Source organism: Hypanus sabinus, chromosome 10 (assembly GCF_030144855.1).
Source record: "Hypanus sabinus isolate sHypSab1 chromosome 10, sHypSab1.hap1, whole genome shotgun sequence".
NCBI classification, from domain to species: Eukaryota; Metazoa; Chordata; class Chondrichthyes; order Myliobatiformes; family Dasyatidae; genus Hypanus; species Hypanus sabinus.
The window spans coordinates 117,546,721-117,571,139 of NC_082715.1; the positions used below are offsets into that span (position 1 = coordinate 117,546,721).

The 24,419-nt window shown below is 42.0% G+C and overlaps 1 protein-coding gene across 3 annotated transcripts in view; it reads right to left on the minus strand.

Moving 5' to 3' along the window:
- Positions 1-24,419, minus strand: part of LOC132401026 (EH domain-containing protein 3) — an 82,288-nt gene that overhangs the window by 32,854 nt on the left and 25,015 nt on the right. Inside the window, exon 4 of one of the 3 annotated variants that reach the window (XM_059982761.1) lies at positions 973-1,017. The exons of 1 other annotated variant lie outside the window; for it this stretch is intronic. In XM_059982761.1, the coding sequence (XP_059838744.1) occupies positions 973-1,017 (45 nt within the window). Of the gene's footprint in view, positions 1-972; positions 1,021-24,419 lie in introns of all 3 variants that reach the window. One more of the 3 variants, XM_059982760.1, reaches the window with a different exon arrangement.

Sequence of the window (24,419 nt, forward strand, 5' to 3'; positions counted from 1 at the left end):
TGGTTACCCTCAAGAACAATGAACTGTTGTCCTAAATGATTATGGGAGAGCAGTTTCCAAACAGAAATGCTCAATCCCAAATCCAATAAAACGAATTTCACAATTTTTCATTGTGTGATTTGCTCAATGTCATAAACGCACTGAGAGAAATTTAATTTACTAGCACAAACATCATTGAAGCAGCTACTAGCGTTTGCTTTTGGGACAAGAGGTATCACAAGGTCAAAAGGAGCAAAAGCTACTGGAACTAAATCAATTTACCCATATGCAAAAAAAGGCATGCACTATCCATCATAGCCCTACTTCCTCACCACCTCTCAAGGTAAAAAAAATCCAGTAACACAATCAGAATGTGTATTTATTTGAACATCTGAATAACTATTTCTTTAATGAGAACAATCCTTAGTCTTGTACAATGGTAGTTTGTCATTAGAATTGCAGAGCTTCTGGTTTCACAAAATGGGAATGGGTTTGCAGGGTATCTTGAAACTGTAGAAGTTATGGAAGGACATAACCTAGATTAAGGGACTATTACAGGAAAAGTATTAAGCACCTTTAATATCATGTTTATATAGCTTTTGCCTTATATTCACTTATGTAATTTTATTACAGGCTGTTTAAAAGTTAACAACTGGGTTTTTTGCTTCAGCCAGCACATTGAAAGGAAACACTGGCTGCAGCTGTGAATGTGAAACAAGAACTTAATTGTACAATTTCTTACGGAAGGGGTTAAACATATACTCGTGGTTCAGCACTGGAGAGCATACAAAAATGGAAATACAGGACAAATCACTAAAATTTAAACCCCATAAATTACCAATCAATATAGTAAGGGATTTAAGACAACAAAGCAAACAGCAAGCCAGAGATAGCCTTCTATTGGAGGAGTTAAGAATAATGCAAGTATTCTAGTTAAGTCAGAGTGAGATTTTTATTTTTCTTAATTAAAATAGCTGCGCTGCTTTGAAATACCTCCATACGGGCATCTACGGAGCCAGCTGTACCCATCCTCATGCTCTGCTTGGAGATAAAAGATGTTTAATTTCTCTTCATTGCTTTCAAATAACTTTACAAATAAAACCCTTTTTATCAGCATGTCCATGATTAAAATATGTACAATGACTATTGTAAAAAAGGATGCACTTGCACTTCAGATAAAACATTCAATTGATGACTTAATAAAAGACATCACAAGATGCCATAATTTGAAAAAAAATAATACACTCTGCATTCATCTCTGGACAATCAAGCACCATCATTTAACCATACATGGGATGTTAACACCAGCTTACTGTGGCAGCTCAAATAACTCTTCACAACTTTCTGGTTTGTAAATTAAAACCAAACCCTCCCAAGCTTCATATACTTGACAGGATCTGAGATCACACTTTAAGTATTCATTCTTGTGTAATGTTCCCCTCTTTACATTCCACATTTCTGATCTTGAAATTGTTCACAAGAATTACTTAGCATATTAAGGAATCTATACATTTTGAATTTGTAGGTTTATAAATCTTCATTCGATTTCATTTGCAATTCCTTGCCCCCACCACAAATGAAGGCTTTAATTTTGAGTAGTTTCTATTATCGTTTGAGGTACACTGGATGAACCACTTAGCTAGCTTGCAAAGATTAAGAATATGCAATTAGAAGGTTCAATTTTTTTTCCTATGAATTGTGGTAGTTCATCTAATGCATCCCAAAAACAATAATGGAAGTCATTTTAAAAAATCAGCTTTATTTAACTTTAAACAGAAAAAAATCCGTAGATGCTGGAAATGTTGAGCAACAGAAAATGCTGAGGAAAACAAGTCAGGCAGCATCTATTTAATAAACAGTCAATGTTTTGGGCGAAGACCCTTCATCAGTACTGATGTAGGGCTTTGACACCAAATGTGGACAATTCCTTACCTCCTCTGATGTTGCTCTAACTGCTGGGTACCTTGCTCTTATACACTTGTGATCTGATATCCAAACTTCTAGATTCAGTATTCTGACCAATGAAATCAAGAGTGCTAAATGCCTTCTTCACCACCCATCTGTCACTTTTAAAAAACAAGGGAGACCATAGACAGCGCGTATTGGTAAAACACCTGGCTGACAATCACACTTCCATCTTAAGGGTGTTCTACTGCTCTACTCTCTACACAACTGTGGCTAAGCACAGATCAAGTGGCATCTATAAATTTGCCAGAGACACCATTGTTATCAATAAAATCTCAGAGGTCATGTACAGCAGTGAGATAGATCAGCTGGTTGCGTACAAAGTAAATTTATTATCAAATTGCATACATGTCATCATATACAACCCTGAGATTAATTTTCTTCTAGGCATTCACAGTAAATACACAAAACGTATCAAAGGCCACACCCAACAGGACAATGTGCAAAAGACAATAAACTGTACAAATACAAAATGAAAACAATATAATAAATAAGTAATATAGAACATAGCATGAAGAGTCCTTGAAAATGTGTCCATAAGTTAAACAACAATCACACACTCAACATCAGTAAACTGATCGTGGATTTCAGGGATGGAAAGTCAGGACAACATACGCCCATCTTCATTGAGAGATCAGCAGTAGAAGGGTAGGCAGTTTCAGGATCTTGGATGTCAAAATTTCAGAGGACCTATCCTAAGCCCAATCGACTGGAACATGCAGGCAGCTCTACTTCATTGAGTTTGAAGATATTCAGTATATCAAAGACATGCAAATTTCTATAGATGCAGTGGAGAACATTCCGAGTGGTTGCACCACAGCCTGATGTTGAGCCTCGAATGCAGAGGATTGAAGGAGGTTGCAGAGATTTACAGACACAGCCAGCTCCATCACAGATAAGATCATCGCAATCCAGGACATACCTTTGCTATGACCATTAGGGAGAAGGTACAGGAACAGGAATTTGGTCACTGAATTACAGGGAGGATATTAATAAGGTTGAAAGAGTGCAGAGAAGGTTTGCAAGGATGTTGCCAGGACTTGAGGACCTGAGTTACAGAGAAAGGTTGAATAGGTTAGGACTCTATTCCCTGGAACGTAGAAGAATGAGGGGAGACTTGATAGAGGTATATAAAATTATGATAGGTATAGATAGAGTGAATGCAAGCAGGCTTTTTCCACTGAGGCTAGGGGAGAAAAAAAAAAGAGTACATGGGTTAAGGGTGAAGGGGGAAAAGTTTAAAGGGAACATTGGGGGGGGCTTCTTCACACAGAGAGTGGTAGGAGTGTGGAATGAGCTACCAGATGAAGTGGTAAATGCAGGCTCACTTTTAATGTTTAAGAAAAACCTGGACGGGTACATAGATGAGAGGTGTATGGAGGGATATGGGCCAGGTGCAGGTCAGTGTGACTAGGCAGAAAAATGGGTCGGCACAGCCAAGGACCAAATGGCCTGTTTCTGTGCTGTAATGTTCTATGGTTCTAACTGAATATCTACTCTCAATTTAGTAACAGCTCCTTCCCCTTAAATCAGATTTCAGAACAGTCCATGAGCACTACCACTATATTTCTTTTGCACTATTTGCAATTTTAGTAATTTTTATCTTTGCTGCTGCAGCAAGAAAAGTGTCGGCATGAGACAGTGATAATAAACAAGTTCAGCCATAGATAAAGTTTGCTAAAACTATTGGGGAGGGTTTAAACTAATTTGGCAGGGGTTTGGGAACTGGAGTTATAGGGCTGTTGGTTTATAAGCAGAGACAGTGTGCAGTGAGACTGTCAAGAAAGACAGCAGATTTTAAGGGAAAATTGCAGTCAGTGGGATGAGCTGTAGTGTAAAAGGGGAACAAAATTGAAAAGGATGATGGATACAGGACTGAAGGTGTTAAATTTGAATGCACACAGAATACAGAATAAAGTAGATTAACTTGTTGCACAGTTAGAGATTGGCAGGTGTATTGTTGTGGACATCAGTTGTGGCTGAAAGAAGATTATAGTTGGGAGTTTAACAAAGGATACACATTGCATTGAAAGGACAGGCAGGTAAGCAGAGGGGTTGGCATGGCTCTGTTGCTAAAAAAAAATGAAATCAAATCCTTAGAAAGAGATGACAAAAAGATTCAAAAATGTTGAATGCTTGTGGGTAGAAGTAAGAAACTGCAAGGGTAAAAAGATCCTTATGGGAATTAAAGACAAGCTTCTGAACAGCAGGCAGGATGTGGGCGACAAGTTACAACAGGAGATAGAAAAGGTATGTCAAAAGGGCAATGTTACGATGGTTATGGGGGATTTCAATATGCAGTTAGATTGGGAAACTCAGGTTGGTGCTGGATCTCAAGAGGAAAATGCCTACAAGATAGCTTTTTAGAGCAGTTTATAACTAAGCCCACTGGAGGATTGAGCTTAAAGTAAAGGAACCTTTAGGAGACAGTGATCAAAATGTGATAGAATTCACCCTACAATTTGAGAGAGAGATGCTAAAGTCAGATGTATCAATGTTACAGTAGAATAAAGGGAACTACAGACGCATGAGAGAGGAGCTAGGGAAAGTTGATTGGAAGAGGACACTGGCAGGGATGATGACAGAGTTGCAATGGCTGGAGTTTCTGGCAGCAATTTAGTAGTGCAGGATACATATGTCCCAAAGTAGTAGTAGTAGTATTCTAAAGGCAGGATAATTAAAGTGCGGCTCACAAGGGAAATCAAAGCCAATGGAAAAGCAAAAGAGAGGGCATAATAAAAGCAAAAATAAGTGGGAAGCTAGAGGATTAGGAAGTTTTTAAATACCTAAAGTCAACTAAAAAAAACAAGGAGAGGGGCAAAGAAAACAAAATATGATGGTAGGCTAGCCAACAATATCAAAGAGGATATACAAAGAGTAGAAGAGTAAGAGTATACATTGGACCACTGGAAATTGATGCTAGAGAGGTAGTAATGGGAGCCAAAGAAATGGTAAGTAAACTGAGTAAGTATTTTGCACCAGTCTTCACTGTGGAAAACACTAGCAGTATGCCAGAAGTTCAAGAGAGAGTTAGGGGCAGAAGTGAGTGCAGTTGCTATTACTCGAGAGAAGGTCTGAAGGTAGATAAGTCACTTCAACCAGATGAACTACATCCCAAGTTTCTGAAAGAGGTAACTGAAATGACTATGGAGGCATTAGAAATGATCTTTCAAGAACCACTAGATACCATAATGGTTCTGGAGGACTGGAAAAATGCAAATGTCAATCCACTATTCAAGAGTGGAGACAGACAGAAGAAAGGAAACTAGTTAGTCTGACCTCAGTGGTTTGGAAAATATTGGAGTCGATTGTTAAGGATGTTAAGGACCTCACATAGTCTCTACACACCAGCCGTATGATGAAACAGGCACAACAGTACCTATTTCACCTCAGACGATTAAGGAGGTTTGGTATGGGCCCCCAAATCCTAAGAACATTCTCCAGGGGCACAATTGAGAGCATCCCAACTGGCAGCATCACTTCTTAGTATGGGAACTGTACCTCCAGACCAACGCATCTGTAGCGTGAACTTCCCATGATTCAGGACAGTTACAAAGACAGGTGTAAAAAAAGGGCCCAAAGGATCATTGGTGACCTGAGTCACCCAAACCACAATCTATTCCAGCTGCTACCATTCAGGAAACAGTACCGTAGCATTAAAGCCAGGACCAATAGGCTCCAGGACAACTTCTTCCACCAGGCCATCAGACTGATTAACTCATGATGATTTGAGAATATTTCTATGTTACATTAACTGTTGTATTTATTATAAATTACTATAATTGCACATTTAGATGGCGATTGTTGTAAAGTGAGTATTATTAAAAGTAAGTTAATACTAATCGGGAAGCTGTGGAAGCAAGAGGCAGGATCCGGGGTTGGTGGGGTCTTTACTTCAGCTCTTTTTACTCCCAGTATGCATTGTATATAGTTCCTTCACCCATGCCGCACGAGGTACCAGGAAGCCTCTGTATTGTAAATATCATTTGCTGTCCCAGATAAAGATGCTCTCTGGCCGTCAAGTTGTCGAGTGGTCTTTTTGTAAAGTAGAAGTTACCACATATTTTTGACGATGAGGTAAACTGGTTTTGTGGACATGTTGGCCTTGTTTTCGATCAGGAGCTGTGAGCGGGTGAGGAGCCTCGTGTTCAATGGCTGCGTTCGGAACGGTCGGTGTGTTTGATGAGCAAATTGAGGAGTGGCCGGAGTACAAGGAAAGGTTGGGTCACTTTTTCCTGTGCGAATGGAATTACTGAGGAGGCTAAGAAGCATTCTATTCTCCTGAGTGTGTGTGGGGGCAAAGACGTACAAGCTGATATGGAACTTAGCTACACCGCGGAAACCTGGAGAAATTCCATATGACGAACTGGTTAAGCTCGTGGGGACTCACCACAATACGAAGCCTTCAGTGATAGTTCAACGGTTCAAGTTTCACAGCCATGTCTGGAAGCCAGGTCAGTCTGTGGGCAGTTTTGTGGCTGAGCTTCAGCAGCTATCGGAGCATTGCGATTTTGGAGCCATGTAGGATGACGTGCTCCGTGATAGATTAATATGCGGCATTAATAATGCCACCGTACAAAGCCGCTTGTTGGGGGAAACCCTACCATTGACTTTCAAGACAGCCCTAGGGATTGCCCAAGGCATGGAGATGGCTGCTAATAATGCCAATGATATACAGAAAGGATATGGGGGGGGGGGTCACAGTTGACGGCAGTGCTTCAAGTCAGGCAGGAGACTGGTAAACAGGCAAAATGGGTGGAATGTTTTCAGTGTGGAGGAACACACTATGTAAATGTTTGTAAATTCAAAGATACTGTCTGCCATGCTTGTAGCAGAAGGGACATTTAGTTAACAAGTGCAGGAGCATAAAGGGTGAGGTTAAGCCTGGGCAGGGGAAAGCTAAACAGACTCAGGCAGCCACACACCACCTAGGACGGGGGTCGGCAACCTGCGGCTCCCGAGCCATTTGTGGCTCTTTCACCTCTGTGCTGCGGCTCCCTGTGGCTTTGGGAAATAATTGGTCAGTATTTAATTAAAATGTATTTTATGTTAGTTTGTTAGCTTTTGAAATGTAATTCTAAATTTGAAGATTATGGTGATCTTGTACAATGTAAGTGTGGCGACACATTTTCTGACACATCCGAAACGGCTCTCAATTAGCCAGCATTCCGGCTAAGGGAGATTGCCTACGGGGGTTTGTGAGTACGTGTCTTTTGCAGCATCTGCGTCCATGGGGGCTGGGTTAAGGGAGGCTTAGAAGCAAGGCTGTTTAGTTCGAATAAAGTTATTCGACTGCAGTTTACTGACTGCCTGAACACACCGCTGCAACGTGTTTTTATCGCTATTAATATACGTCACCACTGCCAATACCTGACACCCGCCAGTGCGCGATTTCTTTAATTTTTCGATCCAAGGTAAGCCAACTATGGAGAATTCTAAAAAAAGAAAAGTGACTGAAGAAAACAGAACGTTTAATGATACGTGGACAGATTCATTTGCTTTCACTGTTGACGAGACTGGTTTACCGGTATGCTTAATATGCAATGAGAAACTAGCAAACAACAAAAAGTCAAATGTCGCAAGGCATTTCCAGAGTAAACACGCAGCCTTTGCTCAAAAATATCCGGATGGAGATGAGAGAAAAAAAGCCGTTTCGGAACTGATGCGGAAGGTTGATCTGAGCAAAAATCATTTCCAGAAATGGATGAAGTCAGGAAAATCAACGACATACGCCAGTTATATTGCCGCTCAGGAAATAGTCAGGCACGGGAAGCAGTTTACAGATGGTGAATATATAAAAGAATCTTTCATTAAGATTTCAGAACATCTATTCACGGACTTTAAAAACAAGAGTGAAATTGTGCAGAAAATCAGGGATATGCCCCTCTCTGCAAAGACTGTCAAAGACAGAACCATAAAAATGGCAGAAGACATCACAAGACAGCAAATTAAAGACATCAATTCAGCTGTGGCCTACTCGATTGCCTGTGACGAGTCTAAAGACAAAGGCGATATTGAACAAATAGCGTTGTTCTGCCGGTATGTAAACTCTGCCGGGCCACAGGAAGAACTGATTGAGTTGATACCTCTAAAAGACCAAACACGGGGGGAGGACATCTGTGAGGCTGTCTTGAATTGTTTAAGAGCCAAAGGAATAAAGACCACCCATCTGGTGTCAGTAGCTACTGATGGGGCTCCGAATATGACGGGAACGCACAAGGGATTTGTGGCTTTACTGCAGAAGTCGCTGGACAGAAAGCTGCTGACTTTTCACTGCATCTTGCACCAAGAGGCACTGTGCGCTCAAACATTTCCTCCGGAATGCACAGAAGTAATGGATGTTGTCATTCAGATTGTCAATAAAATAATGGCAAAAAGTTTAAATCACCGTCAATTCCGTTTGTTACTGGACGAGATGGAAAGCGCATATTCTGATCTCCTGCTGCACAACAAAGTCCGGTGGCTGTCCAAAGGGGAGGTGCTGAAACGCTTTGTCGCGTGTCTGGAAGAAGTGAAAACTTTCCTGGGCAGCAAAGGGCTCAACTTTCCTGAGCTGGAACAGCCAGAGTGGCTGGAAAAGCTACACTTCATGGTAGACATGACAGCGCACCTGAACACGCTGAACACAGCTCTTCAGGGGAAAGGACGCACAGCCCTGCACATGTTGGAGGATGTCTTGGCATTCGAGCGCAAGTTGACAGTGCTTGCCAGAGATTTACAGAAAGGCACTTTGTCTCACTTCCCCAATTTGAGAGAGTTCAAACAAGGTCACGACATGATAATTTCGGAGTATTTACATTCTGCAATCATCGCAATGCAAACATCGTTTGGGAAATGCTTCTGTGAGTTCAGAGAGGAAAAAAACACATTATCCTTCCCGGTCACTCCCTTAAGCATCGATCCTTCCCTACTGAATACGACTGCATTGGCAGGTGTGAGTCAACCTGATCTTGAGATGGAACTGGCCGACATAGCCGACAAAGACATATGGGTGTCCAAGTTTAGACGCTTGACAGCAGACCTTGAAGATGTTGCCCGTCAGAAGGCCGTTCTTGCTCAGAATCACAAATGGAGTGATATTGAAAACCTTCCAAATCCGGACCAACTTGTGTTTGAAACATGGAATGCTGTGCCCGACATTTATGTAAACATGAAAAAGTATGCGCTTGGAGTCCTGTCGATCTTTGGATCCACATATGTATGTGAGCAGGTGTTCTCCAACATGAACTTTATTAAAAACAAACATCGCGCATGCTTCACAGATGACAGCTTGCGATCCTGTGTAAAGATGAAGGTGACGTCATACAGCCCTGATGTGCAGACGCTGTGCGCTGAGGTCCAGGAGCAGAAATCCCATTAACCAAGTATGATAAATATTTTAATTGCATATTATTTTATGTATATTCATATTTTTTCATTGTTCAGTGAAATAGTCCTTTTATTTTTCAGGCTGACAGCTGGCTGATGATATTTTTGGTTTGCTGCTGGCAGAAAATTTAAGTTCGGCGTTTTTCATAAATACAAGAAGGACTCAAATAGACATTGAGTATTTTACTTAAAAGTAACTTTCAACCCAACGTCTTTTTTTCGGAGTTCAAAATGTTTTTGTTGCATGCAGAAATGTAATTTCGTTTTCTCTGCAGGAGTTCATCAATTTCATAAATGCAACACATTATAGTTTGTTTATACATAGCATAAAGGCAAAAAAAACGTTGTATGCAGTGTTATTTCATTTTAAATGTCAAACGGGTTTTGCGGCTCCCAGTGTTTTCTTTTCTGTGGGAAACGGGTCCAAGTGGCTCTTTCAGTGGTAAAGGTTGCTGACCCCTGACCTAGGAGAAGCAGACGAAGAGGCAGCGTGTGCCTACAACATGTTTGGGGTGGAAACGGATGAGGGACCACCTGAACCATATTATGACACAGTCACTGTCAAGGGAAAGGACATTAAGTTCGAGATTGATTCAGGGGCTCCTGCATCAGTCATTAGTGAAGAGACCTACAGGAGGACGGGGATCCAACCTGCCTCCCATCAGACCATCTAAGCTCCAACTCAGGACCTAAACAAGGCAGCCCATACCTCATTTAGGGGTGTTATATGTGGATATTTCAACCGGGGGCCAGAAGGCTGAAGCCAGGCTGGTGATAGCTAAGGACAGTGGGCCCAGTCTTTTGGGCTGTGATTGACTTCGCAAAATCTGGCTCAACTAGCATGAAATTAAGTATGCACGCACAACAGAGGACATTCTGCAGCTGTATAGTGTCATTTTCAGGGACGAGCTGGGCACCCTGAAGGGTGTGACCGTGAAACTCTATGTCGACCCTGAGGCCACACCACGTTTTTTTAAGCCCAGGTCAGTGCCCTATGCTATGAAAGGCAAAGTCGAGGCAGAGCTGGTACGTTTACAGGGGCTGGGCATCATTTCCCTATTGTTCCAGTTTTGAAGGCGGATAAAACGGTGAGGATATGTGGGGACTACAAGCTTACGGTGAATCAGGTCTCTAAGCTGGAGGAGTACCCAATGCCACGGGTGGATGACCTGTTTGCGACCCTGTCAGGGGGTAAACTGTTCACAAAGTTGGACATGAGCCACGCCTACCAACAGCTGCCACTCGACGAGGACTCAAAGGCGCATGTCACCATCAACACTCACAAGGGATTATTCAAATACAATCGCCTGGTGTTTGGAGTGGCGTCTAGCCCCGCCATTTTCCAAAGGACAATGGACTGTTTGCTGCAGGGGATTCCACATGTAGCAGTGTATCTTGATGATATTTTGATCACAGGAGCCACGGAGGGGAGCATCTGGCTAACTTAGAACAGGTGCTGAAGAGACTCTCAAATGCAGGGCTGCGGTTGAAATGCAGAAAATGTGTGTTCCTGGCTCCGAGTATGACCTACCTGGGACACAAGATTACAGTTGAGGGGCTTTGCCCAGTGGAGGACAAAGTGAGAGCTATTAAGGAGGCCCCAAGCCCCAAGAGCGTCACTGAACTCAGATCACTTTTAGGCATGGTGAATTATTATGGCAAGTTTCTTTCGGACCTCTCAAAGGTTTTGGCCCCACTGTATAAGCTGCTTCACAATGACACTAAGTGGAGGTGGGGTGAAGAGCAGGAGGAAGGTTTCAGGAAAGTGAAAGAACTCCTCCACTCAGCGAAGCTGCTCTTTCACTATGACCCAGACAAGGAGATCACCCTGTCATGCGACGTCTCGCCCTATGGAGTCGGGGCAGTTCTCTCACACGTAATGGAGGACCGTTCAGAGAAGCCTATTGCTTTTGCTTCACGTACCCTGATGGCTGATGAGAAGGGATATTCACAGCTAGACAAAGGAGGTCAGGCCATTGTTTTTGCAGTCAAACGTTTTCATCAGTACCTCTATGGACATGCATTCACAATTTATACGGACGATAAACCACTGATGAGCCTTTTTAGGGAGACCAGATGTATCCCACTGCTAGCCTCAGCTAGGATACAGCGTTGGGCTCTCACATTGTCAGCCTACCAGCATACTATCGTGTACAGAGCGGGTGAGGATAATGCAAACACTGATGCGCTGAGTTGACTCCTGAGACAACTGTTACTACACGTGTGCCTCCAGAGACTGTGTTTTCATTGGAGAGGCTGTCCGCGACACCTGTAAAAATGACCCAGATCAAGCAACGGACAGAGAGGGACCCAGTCCTATCTCAAGTCAAGACTTTCCTTTTACAAGATTGGCCCAGAGTTGTGGAAGGAGAGGAACTGAGGCCTTATGCCAAATGCAAGACCAAACTGAGTCTGCAGGATGGTTGCATTTTCTGGGGGAGAGGGTCATCGTGCCTCCCCCTGGCCATTCACAGATTGTGGAGTAAGTTCATGAGACTCACCAGGGGTGTCTCGAATGAAAAGCCTTGCAAGATCCTACGTCTGGTGGCCAAGAATGGATCAGAATCTGGAGAACAAGGTAAAATCATGCACACAACGTCAGACCAATTAGAACATGCCACCACCAGCTCCTTTGCACCCATGGGAGTGGCCAGTCTACCCCTGGTCTAGGCTACATTTGGACTTTGCAGGCCCCTTTAAGGGACAGATGTTTCTTGTAATGGTAGATGCACATTCCAAATGGATCAAAGCTCACATCATGAGCAACATCACAACCCCCTCAACCATAGACAAACTCAGGCAAGTGTTTGTAGTCCACGGGTTGCCTGACACTCTGGTCACTGATAATGGCCCGACATTCACTAGTGAGCTGTTCAGTGAGTTCATGCATCAGAATGGCATTCGTCACATTCGGACGGCCCCTTTCCACCCAGCCTCAAATGGTTTGGCTGAGCGGGCTGTTCAGACAGTGAAGGAAGGCCTGAAGTGGATGACAGGACTCTCTTAGTACCCGGCTTTCACGTTTGCTGTTTAAATACCGCCTCACTCCACAGACTACGACTGCATGCAGTCCAGCAGAGATGCTGATGGGGTGTAGGTCTAAGTCAAGATTGGACCTGCTGCACCCGGACACGAAGGCAAAAGTGGAGAGAAAGCAGGAAGAGCAGAAGGAGGGACATGATTCACATGCACAAGACAGACAGTTAGAACCAGATGTCTATGTGAAAAACAATCAGGAATGGCTACCTGGTGTTATTCTTAAGCAGAGTGGTCCAGTCTTCTATGTTGTTAAGCTGACTGACAGGCGTGTTTTCCGCGGACATCAGGACCATGTGCGCCTGCGTGATGATTCCAGCTCAGAGGTAGACAGTTCCATGGAGTTTCCAATGGCGAGACAAACTACTGGGGAAGCTTGTCCACCAGTGACTTTGCCAGAGGGAGACACACTGGCAGAGGGGGCAGAGTCCCCTGAAGAGGATGGACATTCTCATGTGGACACACAGACCCCTCTTGTGTCTCCAGCACTAGATCCACCCAAAACATCCTCACCAGCGGTGCCTGCTGGGTCACCGGGGGTAGCGTGTAGATCGCAGCGCCCTCGCAAACCTCCTGACAGACTGAATCTTTGATTGGATAGTTTCTTTTGTTACTAGATTGAATGTTGAATATGCCATTTTTTTTTTTACCTGTTTTTGTATTGATAACCTGTTGCTAATGATACCACTGTTTTTATTTCCCAGATCTTCTATATTTAGGGAATGTTGGATTTTAAAGGGGGAGAAGTGTTGTAATGTGAGTATTATTAAATGTAAGTTAATACTAATCAGGAAGCTGTGGCAGTAAGAGGCGGGATCCAGGGTTGGCGGTGTCTTTACTTCCACTCTTTTTACTCCCAGTATGCATTGTATATAGTTCCTCCACCAATGCCGCACGAGGTACCTGGAAGCCCCTGTATTGTAAATACCATTTCCCGTCCCAGATAAAGATGCTCTTTCCGCCATCAAGTTGTTGAGTGGTCTTTTTGTAAAGTAGAAGTTACCACAGAGATATAACATAAAGATTTTTACTCCTCATGTATGTGAAGGATGTAAGAAATAAATTCAATTCAATGTGTTTTCAGGATACTTGGAAGCACATAATAGGCCAAAGTCAGCATGGTTTTCTTGAGGGGAAAAATCTTGCCTGATAAATTTGGCGGACTTCTTTCATGAAATGACAAACAGGATTGACAAAGGAGAATCAATGGATGTCGTGTACTTCAATTTTCAGAAGGCCTTTGACAAGGTGCCGCACACGAGGTTGCTTAACAAGAGTCCATAGTATTTCAGTAAAGTACTGGCATGGATAGAGCATTGGTTGATTGGCTGGAAATAAAAGAGTAGGAATAAAGGAAGCCTTTTCTGATTGGCTGCTGGTTACAAGTGATATTACTGGTTGGTGTTGGGGCAGCTTCTTTTTACATTGTATGATTTGGATGATGGAATTGATGGCTTTGTGGCCAAGTTTGTGGATGATACGAAGAAGATAGGCAGAGGGGCAGACAGTGTCGAGGAATCAGGGAGGCTGGAGAAGAACTTGGACAGATTAGGAAAATGGGCAAAGAAGTGGAAGATGGAATAAAGTGTCAGGAAGTGTATGGTCATGCACTTTGCTGGAAGGAATAAAAGCATGGCCTATTTCCTAAATGGAGAAAATTCAAAAATCTTAAGTGTAAAGGCACTTGTGACTCTTTATCTAGGATTCTCTAAAGGTTCATTTGCAAGTTGAGTTGGTGGTGAGGAAGGCAAATGCAATGAAAGGACATATTTCAAGAGGATGAAAGTATAATAGGATGTAATGTTGAAGCTTTATAAAGCACTGGTGAGTCATAACTTGGAGTATTGTGAGCAGTTTTGCATCCTTTATTTAAGAAAGGATGTGTTGACATTGGAGACAGTCCAGGGAAGGTTCACAAGAATAATTCCAGGAATGAATGGCTTATCATATGAGGAGCCATTGATGATTCTGGGCTTTTACTCACTGGAACTTAGAATGATAGGGATCTGATGAAAACCTATCGAATGTTGAAAGACAGTGGAAGTGGAGGACATTTTCTCTGATCCCCAACCATAGAACACAGCATCAGAATAGAGGAACATCTATTTAGAATGGAGATGAGAAGGAATTTCTTTTACCAAGATTGGTGAATCTGTGGAATTTGATGTCATAGGCCAGATCATTGGATGTATTTAAGGGGGAGGTTGATAGGCTATGAGGAGAATGCAGGAAAATGGGGTTGAGAGCGAAATGGATCAGCCATGATGAAATAGCAGAGAAGAATCAGTGGTTCAATTAGCCTAATTCTGCTCCAGTCCTCCAGGACCATGCCAGAATCAAACAATGCTTGAAAAATCATGGCTAATGCACCCATCATCTCTTCAGCAACCTCCCCCAGGACTCTTGGATGTAGTCCATTTTGTCCAGATGAATTATCCATCTTAAGACTTTTCTAGATGATCTTCCTTTGTAATAGCAAAGGACACTCACCAGCCTCTGGCACACTGCTAATATCTTCCAGAGTGAAGACTGATGCAAGTGCCACATCTTGTCCCCCATTACTATCTCACCAGCATCATTTTCCAGTGGTCCAATATCAACTCGAACCACCCACCCCTTTACTCTTTATACAACTGAAAAATCCTTTAGTATCCTGCTTTATGAGGGGAAACAGGCCAATAATATATTTCATCATTTCCCATCTTAAAGCTGTGTTTTTTAAGTTGCATTTTCTTGGATTTTAAAAGCTTCCCAATCATCCAACTTCCCACTCACTTTTGCTGACACATATGCCCTTGGCTTTTATGCAAGCCTCAACTTCCTTTGTCAGCCATGGTTGTCTTCCCCAGCCATTTGAGAACTTCTTCTGTGGGACATATCTACTCTATGTCTTGTGACCCATTCCCAGAAACTTCATCCGTCTCTGCTCTGCCATTATCCCTGCCAGTATCCTCCAATCCACCTAGGCAAGCTCGTCTCTCATGCCCCTTCTTTCCATTACAATACCGATACAAGTGACATATGCTTCTCCCTCTCAAACTGCAGTATGAATTCCATCATTATGATCACTGCCTCCTAAGGGTTCCTTTACATTAAGCTTCCTAATAAGATCTGGGTTATTAAACAACACCCAATCTAAGATAGCTTTTCCATGAGTAGGCTCAAGCTCAAACTGCATCTAAAAAGCATTCAACAAATTTCCTCTCTTACAATCAGGCACCAACCTGGTTCTCCCCAATCCCCTTGGATATTTAAGTCTCCTATTATAATTGTGACATTACCCTTATTACATGCCTTTTCCAGCTACCTTTGCAATCTCAGCCCTATATCTTGGTTACTATTTCAAGGCCCATATACACTTCCCATAATGGTTATTTTACCTTTGCAGTTTTTTAACTCCACCCACAAAGATTCAACATTCTCTGATCCTATGTCACCTCATTCTAAAGAAGTAACCCCATCTCTTACCAACTGAACCACACTACCACCTACACCTTACTGCCTGCCCTTTCAATACAAAGTATAACCTTTGATGTTAAACTCCCAACTCTGACCTTCTTTCAGCCACGATTCCGTGACGCCCACAATGTCAGACTGACCAATCTCTAATCGCACACGAGTTCGTCCACCTTATTCCGAATACTACACACTTTTAAATACAGCACCTTCAGTCCTGCATTATTCACCATTTTGAATTTTGCCTCTGTGGTACAATTTAACACTTTGCTGTGTCTGCATTTGTACCCAATTCTGGCTTGTCCTTCCTTACATTTAAGTTACATCCATCATCTCTACTTGTAAACCTTAGCTCTATCATCCTGGTTCCCATCCCCCTGCCATATTAGTTTAAACTACTCCCAACAGTTCTGGTAAACCTGCCTGCAAGAATATTGGTCCCCCTCTGGTTCAAAAGCAACCCGTCCCTTTTGTATAATTCACACCTGTCCAAGTTGAAGTCCTACAGGAAAACTGAAATGACAAGGTTTTTTTTTGAATACAAAGTGTAATTTTCAAAATTCACAGATCCATGGGACTAACATTTCTGAATTAGATTTCCACTTTGAAGTAATAACCTGACAAATGATAGCCCCCCCATGTTTAAATTATTAGATTCAAATATTTACCCCCCAACTGTCAGGCACTTGAACCAGTGGGGATAACTTCATTCACTTTCATCTGCTGTTGAGAACATTTGCTCATTTATTATTTTGTTTCTTTTTCCTGTATTTGAGTTGCTATTTGCATATTGATGTCTTGTTTTGTGCACTTTTTACCATTGATTCTATTGTGTTTCTTTGTATTACTGTGAATGCCCTCAAAAAAGTGGTACATATGGTGGTACATGTACTTCAATAATTGAACTTTTAGTGAAATGAGAAAAATATTATGCAATCAAAAAAGTCAAAACCCAAGTACAAAGACATTTGCTTCTGCTCAGCCCTTGACATGATTATAATCTTTACTGAGTCCCTTTAAAAATCACTATTTTTAATACTATCTCTGGAATAAAGGCTCATTTTATTATCAAAGCACAACGCAACTAATTTGTCTTCACCAGATAGCTACGGAATACAGAAGGTTCATTGGGGGGGGGGGGGTCAAAGAAAAGACTAATTCACCCCCCCCACAAGCATGAAAACAAAAAAAATTTGAGACCCCAAAATACCCCCCCCAAGGAAAAAGAAACAATAACAGTACTCAACACCCTCACTTACAGGGGGAAAAAAAACTGGTGATAGCAATCCCCAACCCCCTCATTTGCTAAACTGGTCGAATATAAGTGAAATTTATAGTGTCAAAAAATCTCTTCACATTCCTTCGTGAAGTCAGTGGTCAAGTCCCATTAGGCTAAACCGGTAATCCGTTGAACATAACCTCAAACATACAAGGGATGAAAATTAAAAATGAACTAGACAATTCCTGTTCTTTCTACCACCCCAACCTAGTTACATGGGTATATTCAGAACAAGATTAGCCAAGGGGAGACAGAGAACACCACTATAAACAAGAGTTCTAAAGATTCTCAATAGGTTTGCCACCAAGATTATAAAGATGCACAAATACGAAAAAACCTGCAGATGCTTGAGATCAAAGCAACACACAAAATGCTGGAGGAATTCAGTAGGCCAGGCAGCAACTATAGAAGAGGTAACAGTTGATGTTTCAGGCCAAGATCAGGAAAGTCCATAGATGCTGCCTGGCCTGCTGAGTCCCTCCAGCATTGTGTGTGTTGTCTGTAAAGATGCAGATGGTCAAGAGTACAGATCCTTCCTTAAAATTCTGCCACTCAGCTTCTGTCAGGGTCACTTGTTTTCTTAAAGGCTTCTGTCATGTTTATCTTTGCCCCAAGGTTTTTACAGCCAGGGATGGTAATGGAACAAGCTCCCGCCACCTATTAAATGCTCCCAATAGCATACAACTCAAATAGCCTCTGACAATGAAGTCCAGCTCCTGGCCTTCTTGCGTGGCTTAGCTACTAAGACCAGTGGAACCGTTTTACTACTGACAGGAGAACAGGCAAAGGCAAGCTACTGGCATCTTAAAACTTTCACTTTGAGCAGATGAGGCTCGTCTGCTGTGGTTGACAGCTCATCTAGATGGAAAACTGATCTTAAACCTCCGCTTCCTTGCAGCTATACCCACTCATGGAGAAGGCTTCGGGAGTAAACCCAGAGGGAAAAATCTGCAGTTAGAGTCCCTAAGGTAGTCCTACATCTAGTTCAATGTTGATTGGCAATTCCTGCAATTGTGCTGGTACAAAAATGTAACAGTCTCTGTAGTTCCTCTGGGTTCGTCGAATACGGGGAAAGAGGGAACTTGCTACATGGGCAACAGCTTGCTCTCCATATTGTACTGCTTAGGCTTACATATCTAGACAGCTAGGATGCATTATCCATGGTCAACTCTAAACAACGAAGGCACTCACTGCAAGTAAAGTTGCTCTATTTCAGGGGTTCACAATCTTTATGCCATGGACCCCTACCATTAACAGGAGTCTGGACTCCAGATTGGGAACCCCCTGCTCTAGATGAGCAACTATAGCATTTATGCAATCTACTTTGAAGACAAATTTTAAAATTCTGATTTAACTTTTGGGAGGGTTTCCAATTAGGGCCATTCTACATATACCAACACCCAAAAATTAGTAGGAAGCAAAGTTCAAATCAAGAGAAATTGGATTGAATCAGAAAAAGATTAAATATCACGGACATATTGTGAAATTTGTTGTTTTTGGCAGCAATACATAATTTTTATACATTGTAATTATTGTCATTGTTAAATAGTGCAAAAAAGAAAAAGAATTACAGAGGTAGTGTACGCGGGCTAATTGCCCATTCAGAAATCTGATGGTGGAGGGGAAGCAGCTATTCCTGAAATGTTGAGCATCTTCGGGCTCCTGCATCTCCTCCTTGATGGTAGCAATGAGAAGAGTGCATGTCCTGGGTGACAGGGGCCCTTAATGATGGATGATGCCTTTTTGAGGCATCGCCCTTTGAAGGTTTCCTGAATGCCAGGGGGGCTCGTGCCCATGAGGTTACAACTTTATGCAGCTTTTTTCGATACAGTATGGTGGCTCTCCATACCACACTAACAATAACTGATACCCTGAAGATCAACTTATTTAAAGAATTTTGCAAATATATAGCTGAATATTCATGTTGATGCAAATCAAATTCTTTGAAAACTGTGGCTTTAAAGCAGGTTGAAATGTAATTGGAGGCAGAATAGCAAACAAAAATTTGAAGATGAATGTGTTCAATTAATTAGGAAGCCAAGAATCATATCTTTTCCTTTCACCTTTTTCATTGAGGATAACTTCTTAACTATTTTACCTGCAGCACAAGTGGTTACCACGTGAATTTTAACAGCTTACTGGGAGTTAATGAAGATGTGTGGTATTTCACAACCCAACAAATACCTCATCTTTATGCAATGCAATCTTTATACAGTCTTTTCAAACAATAGAAGAAAATGTCACATTTTTCACAATAAATGGACAGAAATGCATTTTCAAACTGCTGGCTAGATAGGAAAACACCTGGTGATATAGGTGTAGAATGGAATGCAGATTTGGGACCCAAAAAATTACCGTCGTGTAGTGCTGTCAGTCAATATGCAAGGAAGGACAATACAACATGAAGAGCAAGCTGCTGTTCATACAGCAGGCTGATCTCTCCACACAGCTGATAAACCCAAACAAATGGCAGAGTGCAATATAGCTTGGCACCAACAGCATTACTGGTGTTGCCAGTCAGCATTGAACTCAATGTAAGACTGCCTTAGGAACTCCATTTCCCCATTTTTTCCCTCCATCCTCTGGATTCACTTCCAAAATCTTTCCCACGGCAGCGGTGGTTTGTGATCAGTTTTGCATAAGACACAAGAGCAGAATTGGGCCATTCAGCCCATCCAGTCTGCTCCACTATTCCATTATAGTTGATCCCTCTCAACCCCATACACCTGCCTTCTCACTATATCCTTTGATGCCCTGACCGATCAGGAAACAATCAAATTCCACCTTAAGTATACCCACAGACTTGGCCTCCACCGCAGTCTGTGGCAGAGCATCCCATAGATTTACTACTGACTAAAAAAATTCCTCATCACTTTTCTAAAGAGTTGTCTCTATATATTGAGTCTGTGCCCTCTAGTTCTGGATACACCCACCATAGGAAACATCCTCTTCACATCCACCCAATCTAGTCCTTTCAACATTCGGTAGGTTTCAATGAAATCCCCACACATTCTTCTAAGTTCCAGTGAGTACAGGCCCTAAGCTGTCAAATATTCATATGCTAACCCCTCAATTCCTGGAATCATTCTTTTGTACCTCCTCTGGACTCTCCCCAATGACAACACATCCTTTCTGAGATACAAGCCCCAAAACTATTGGCAATACTCTAAGTGCAGCCTGACTAGTGATATTTTCAAGCCTCAGCATCATCTCCTTGCTTTTATATTCTACTCCCCTCGAAATAAATCCCTGTAAGTTAGCCTTCTGGGAGTCTTGCACAAGGGCTCCCAAATCCCTCTGCACCTCTGAAGTATGAACCTTTTCCCCATTGAGATAATAGTCCACACTATTGTCCATTTCACCAAAAGGTACAATTCCCAACAGTATATTCCATCTGCCACTTTTTTGCTCATTCTTCCAATTTGTCCAAGTCCTCGTACAATCACATTGTTTCTTTAGCACTACCTACCCCTCCACCTATCTTCACGTCATCTGCAACCTTTGCCACAAAGCATCAATTCTATTATCTAAATTATTGACAAACAATGTGAAAAGTAGTGGTCCCAGCACTGACCACTGAGGAACACCTCTATTGCTGCCTTCAGGGCAGATAGGGCTATCAGCTGTGGTTGGCAGCTCATCTCAGAGGCTTTCCGGTCATCTTTCAAAATTCTATAGACTAGAATGAATCCTACAGACAGAAGTGTACTAAATACAACCCCATTTAATAATTACTGGAATAGAAAAATAATTACTTAGCTTTTAGCCTAATGTCAGAGATAGGGAAAGTGCAGAAACCCATCATGAAGGGAAAAATCTCTGCATTTAATCCTTTGTTCTGGAACTCTTGTCCTCAAGTTGACCAACAGAAGCAGCATCCCGTTTACTCTTCTACTTCATTACTTCTTTCAATCTCATCTTCTGTAAAGTAGTTCCAGCCATCTTGATCTAATCCTGCAACTGTAGTCCCATGTGAGGAACTAATCATTTTTTCTGGACTTGCCTTCGTATCTTTTTCTGGCCTTCATATCTGTTCTATGATGTGCCAAACAGAATTGAACCATACTCTGATACCAAATTATTATTTTTTATAAAAAGGATCAAAATGTCTTATTACTTTAACATTAGGCCACCATTGATGAGGCATATACAATTCCTAGCTTTAAGTACTTCAACCTGTACTGAAACATAATTGATGAGCACATATCCCAAGATTATCTGGTCTTCCACTTCTTCTGGAATAGTATCCCTTATTCTCTATTGTGTCTCTTCATTCTTTGCAATACTAAAATATGAACCTCATGTTGCTGCATTAAACTTCAAGATCAGATTATTGTCATTCAAATGTGCACACATCTAGAGCTAAACAGAACAATCTTACACCAGTGTGAGGGGCATAGTACATACAACTTACAACACAAAGTAAATTACCACTAGCAAACTAACAAATAGCAAGGTGCATTTACAACAAGTAAACAGTATAATGCTACTGGCTCTTCATATGTGAAGAGGCTTGGTTGATGGCGGTGAGTTCAGTAGTCTTGCAGCCTGGGGGAAGAAGTTGTTCTCCATCCTAACAGTTTGTGTCCTAATGCTATGATAATGACCTAATGCGTCCTGTCTGATATTGGGGGGCAGGATCAAAAACTGTTGGACAGATGGAAGGAATTATTGAGAACGCCATAGGCCCTGCGTATGCAGTGCTCTGATAAATATCTGATAGTTGGAAGAGAGATCCCAATGATTCTCTGCAGTCTTAGTGATCCCTTGTTGGGACTTGCAGTCAGATGCCTTATAATTCCCGTACCAGACAGTGATGCAGCTGGTCAGGACACTCAATAGTGGTCCAGTAAAATATTGGTTAGAATCCCTTCGGTCTTGTCCACAATGAGACTCAAGTTTTTGTGCTTGCAGCACTCTACCCGAGGCTTTACCTCCTCTCTCTATACACCATCTTGTCATCATTGATGATGATGCCAACCATTTGTCTCATCAGAACTTTGATGGCTCAGTCTGAACTGGATCTAATAGTGAAGTCATGCATCAGCAGTGTGAACAACAGCAGGCTGAGCACGCAGCCCGTAGGAGCACCAGTGCTCAGCACAATGGAGCTAGGAGACGTTTCTGCCAACATGGATTGACTGACCTTTGTCAAGTTGTCCAGAATCCAGTTACACAGAGAACTTTAAAAGACAGTTACAGAATCTAATATTCCACTGGACTGTTTGTGGCCTGCTACAACTACAATACTGCCATGATTTGTTAACTGAATTTAAGAAATGTGGGTTGCACTCCTAAACCTAGGCTATTTTAGTTCAAACTGTCTCAACATCAATCCGATTTGAATATTACTAATGACCTTGATTCGACTAAAAAAAAAGCATTCCTCCTCTAACAGCCACACACTTCTTTTTGCAAGGACCCAGGGTGGTAGGCAGAAACCAAAGTTAATATCTAGTGCAAAAGAAATGAGGACTCCAAATGTTCAGAGAAAGCAGATGGTATTACTTTCACTGCAATTGCAGTTGTACTCATCTGGCTTGGCACATACTGCATTGAATCAGTTAACCAAAGTGGAAACAATCCCTTCATTCCAAATGGTCCATGCCAACCAAGATGCCCATTCAAGCTAGCCCAACTTGCCAGAGTTTGGTCAATAACCTTCTAGGCTTCTCAATCATGTGCCTGTCCAGTCATTGCTTAAAAGTTATTGTACCTGCCACAACCACTTCAAGCAGCTGATTCCACATACACATCACCCTGTGTAAGAAGTTGCCTCAACTATTTATTAAATCTTCCCCTGTCTGCATTATGCATGGCAGTTAGTATGGCAGTATTATAGTTCGGGGCAGAGTTCAGAGATTAATCCCAGCAAAGAGTCTCAGTACATCCTCTCTGTGGAATGTGTGGGTTTTCTCTAGTTACATCCACCATTCAAAGATGAATGGGGTAGGTTAATTGGCCATTGTAAATTGTCCCGGAATTAGGTTGGGGTTAATCTGCTTTTCCAGGAGATGCTGGGCAGTGCGGTTTGATAGTGCAGAAAAGGGCCTTCTGGCCTATAACTAAATAAATAAACTATATGTTTGCTTTTGAATCCATAACTCTTGGGGGAAGGGGGCCAAAAGACAGATTATATTCACATTACCAATGTTCAATTTACAGACATGTCACCTTTCCCGGATGTACCGGGAGTCTCCTGCAGATTGATAGCAGCTTCCTGACACCTGCAAATTGAGAGAGACACAGAGAGAGAGACAGAGAAACCTGATTGGTCTCTCTTTGTGCCAAGTAGACCTATCAGTTTTCTCTGTGGGCGGGCTTTACAGTCGACCTCTCTCTCTCTTTCATTGTCCATCAGTTCAGTTTCAACAAGCTCATTCGTAAGGCCAGTGATGTTGTGGGGGAGGAACTGGACTCTGACGGTGGTGTCTGAAAAGAGGATGCTGTCCAAGTTGCATGCCATCTTGGACAATGTCTCCCATCCACTCCATAATGTACTGGTTAGGCACAGGAGTACATTCAGCCAGAGACTCATTCCACCAAGATGTAACACTGAGCATCATAGGAAGTCATTCCTGCCTGTGGCCATCAAACTTTACAACTCCTCCCTCGGAGTGTCAGACACCCCGAGCTAATAGGCTGGTCCTGGACTTATTTCCACTTGGCATCATTTATTTATTATTATTTAATTATTTATGATTTTATATTGCTATATTTCTACACTATTCTTGGTTGGTGCGACTGTAACAAAACTCAATTTCCCTCGGGATCAATAAAAAAGAAAATAAAACATTTTATTTTCCAATGTCTGTTACAAAAAAAGAAAATAAAACATATTTCACCCCAGACTACACTAAAGTGTACCCCTGCCTAACAGGGGTCAAAAATAATGACAGTGTTGCTCGCTGCACTGTTTGCAACAGTAACTTTTCTGTTGCCCATAGTGGGTTAAATGACTGTGAAAGACATGCTGAGGAGAGTTTAACAGGTGTCATTCAAAGCTAACTTTATTTAAACTAGCTGGCTAGCTGCTAAGGAGCTACTCTATTGGTATCCTCCGTGATGAGGCCAAGCTCCCTGTAGACTTGCTTAAGGCTGTAATAGGATTTAAAAAAAACGACTCCACGATAGCTGTCTCACAAAACACTTGTGAATCTGATGTCTTGCAAAATTCACAAATTCGCTGACACAGACTGCTATGAGGTTGAGACTTTCGGCAAAATGCTCAAATCTGCCAACCAAGCCACATTACAGTACAAGGAAAGTTTGTAAAAGAAATAGAAAAGCATTTAGCTATTAGTATTGAGACACCCAGCAAAATACTCAACAAGGA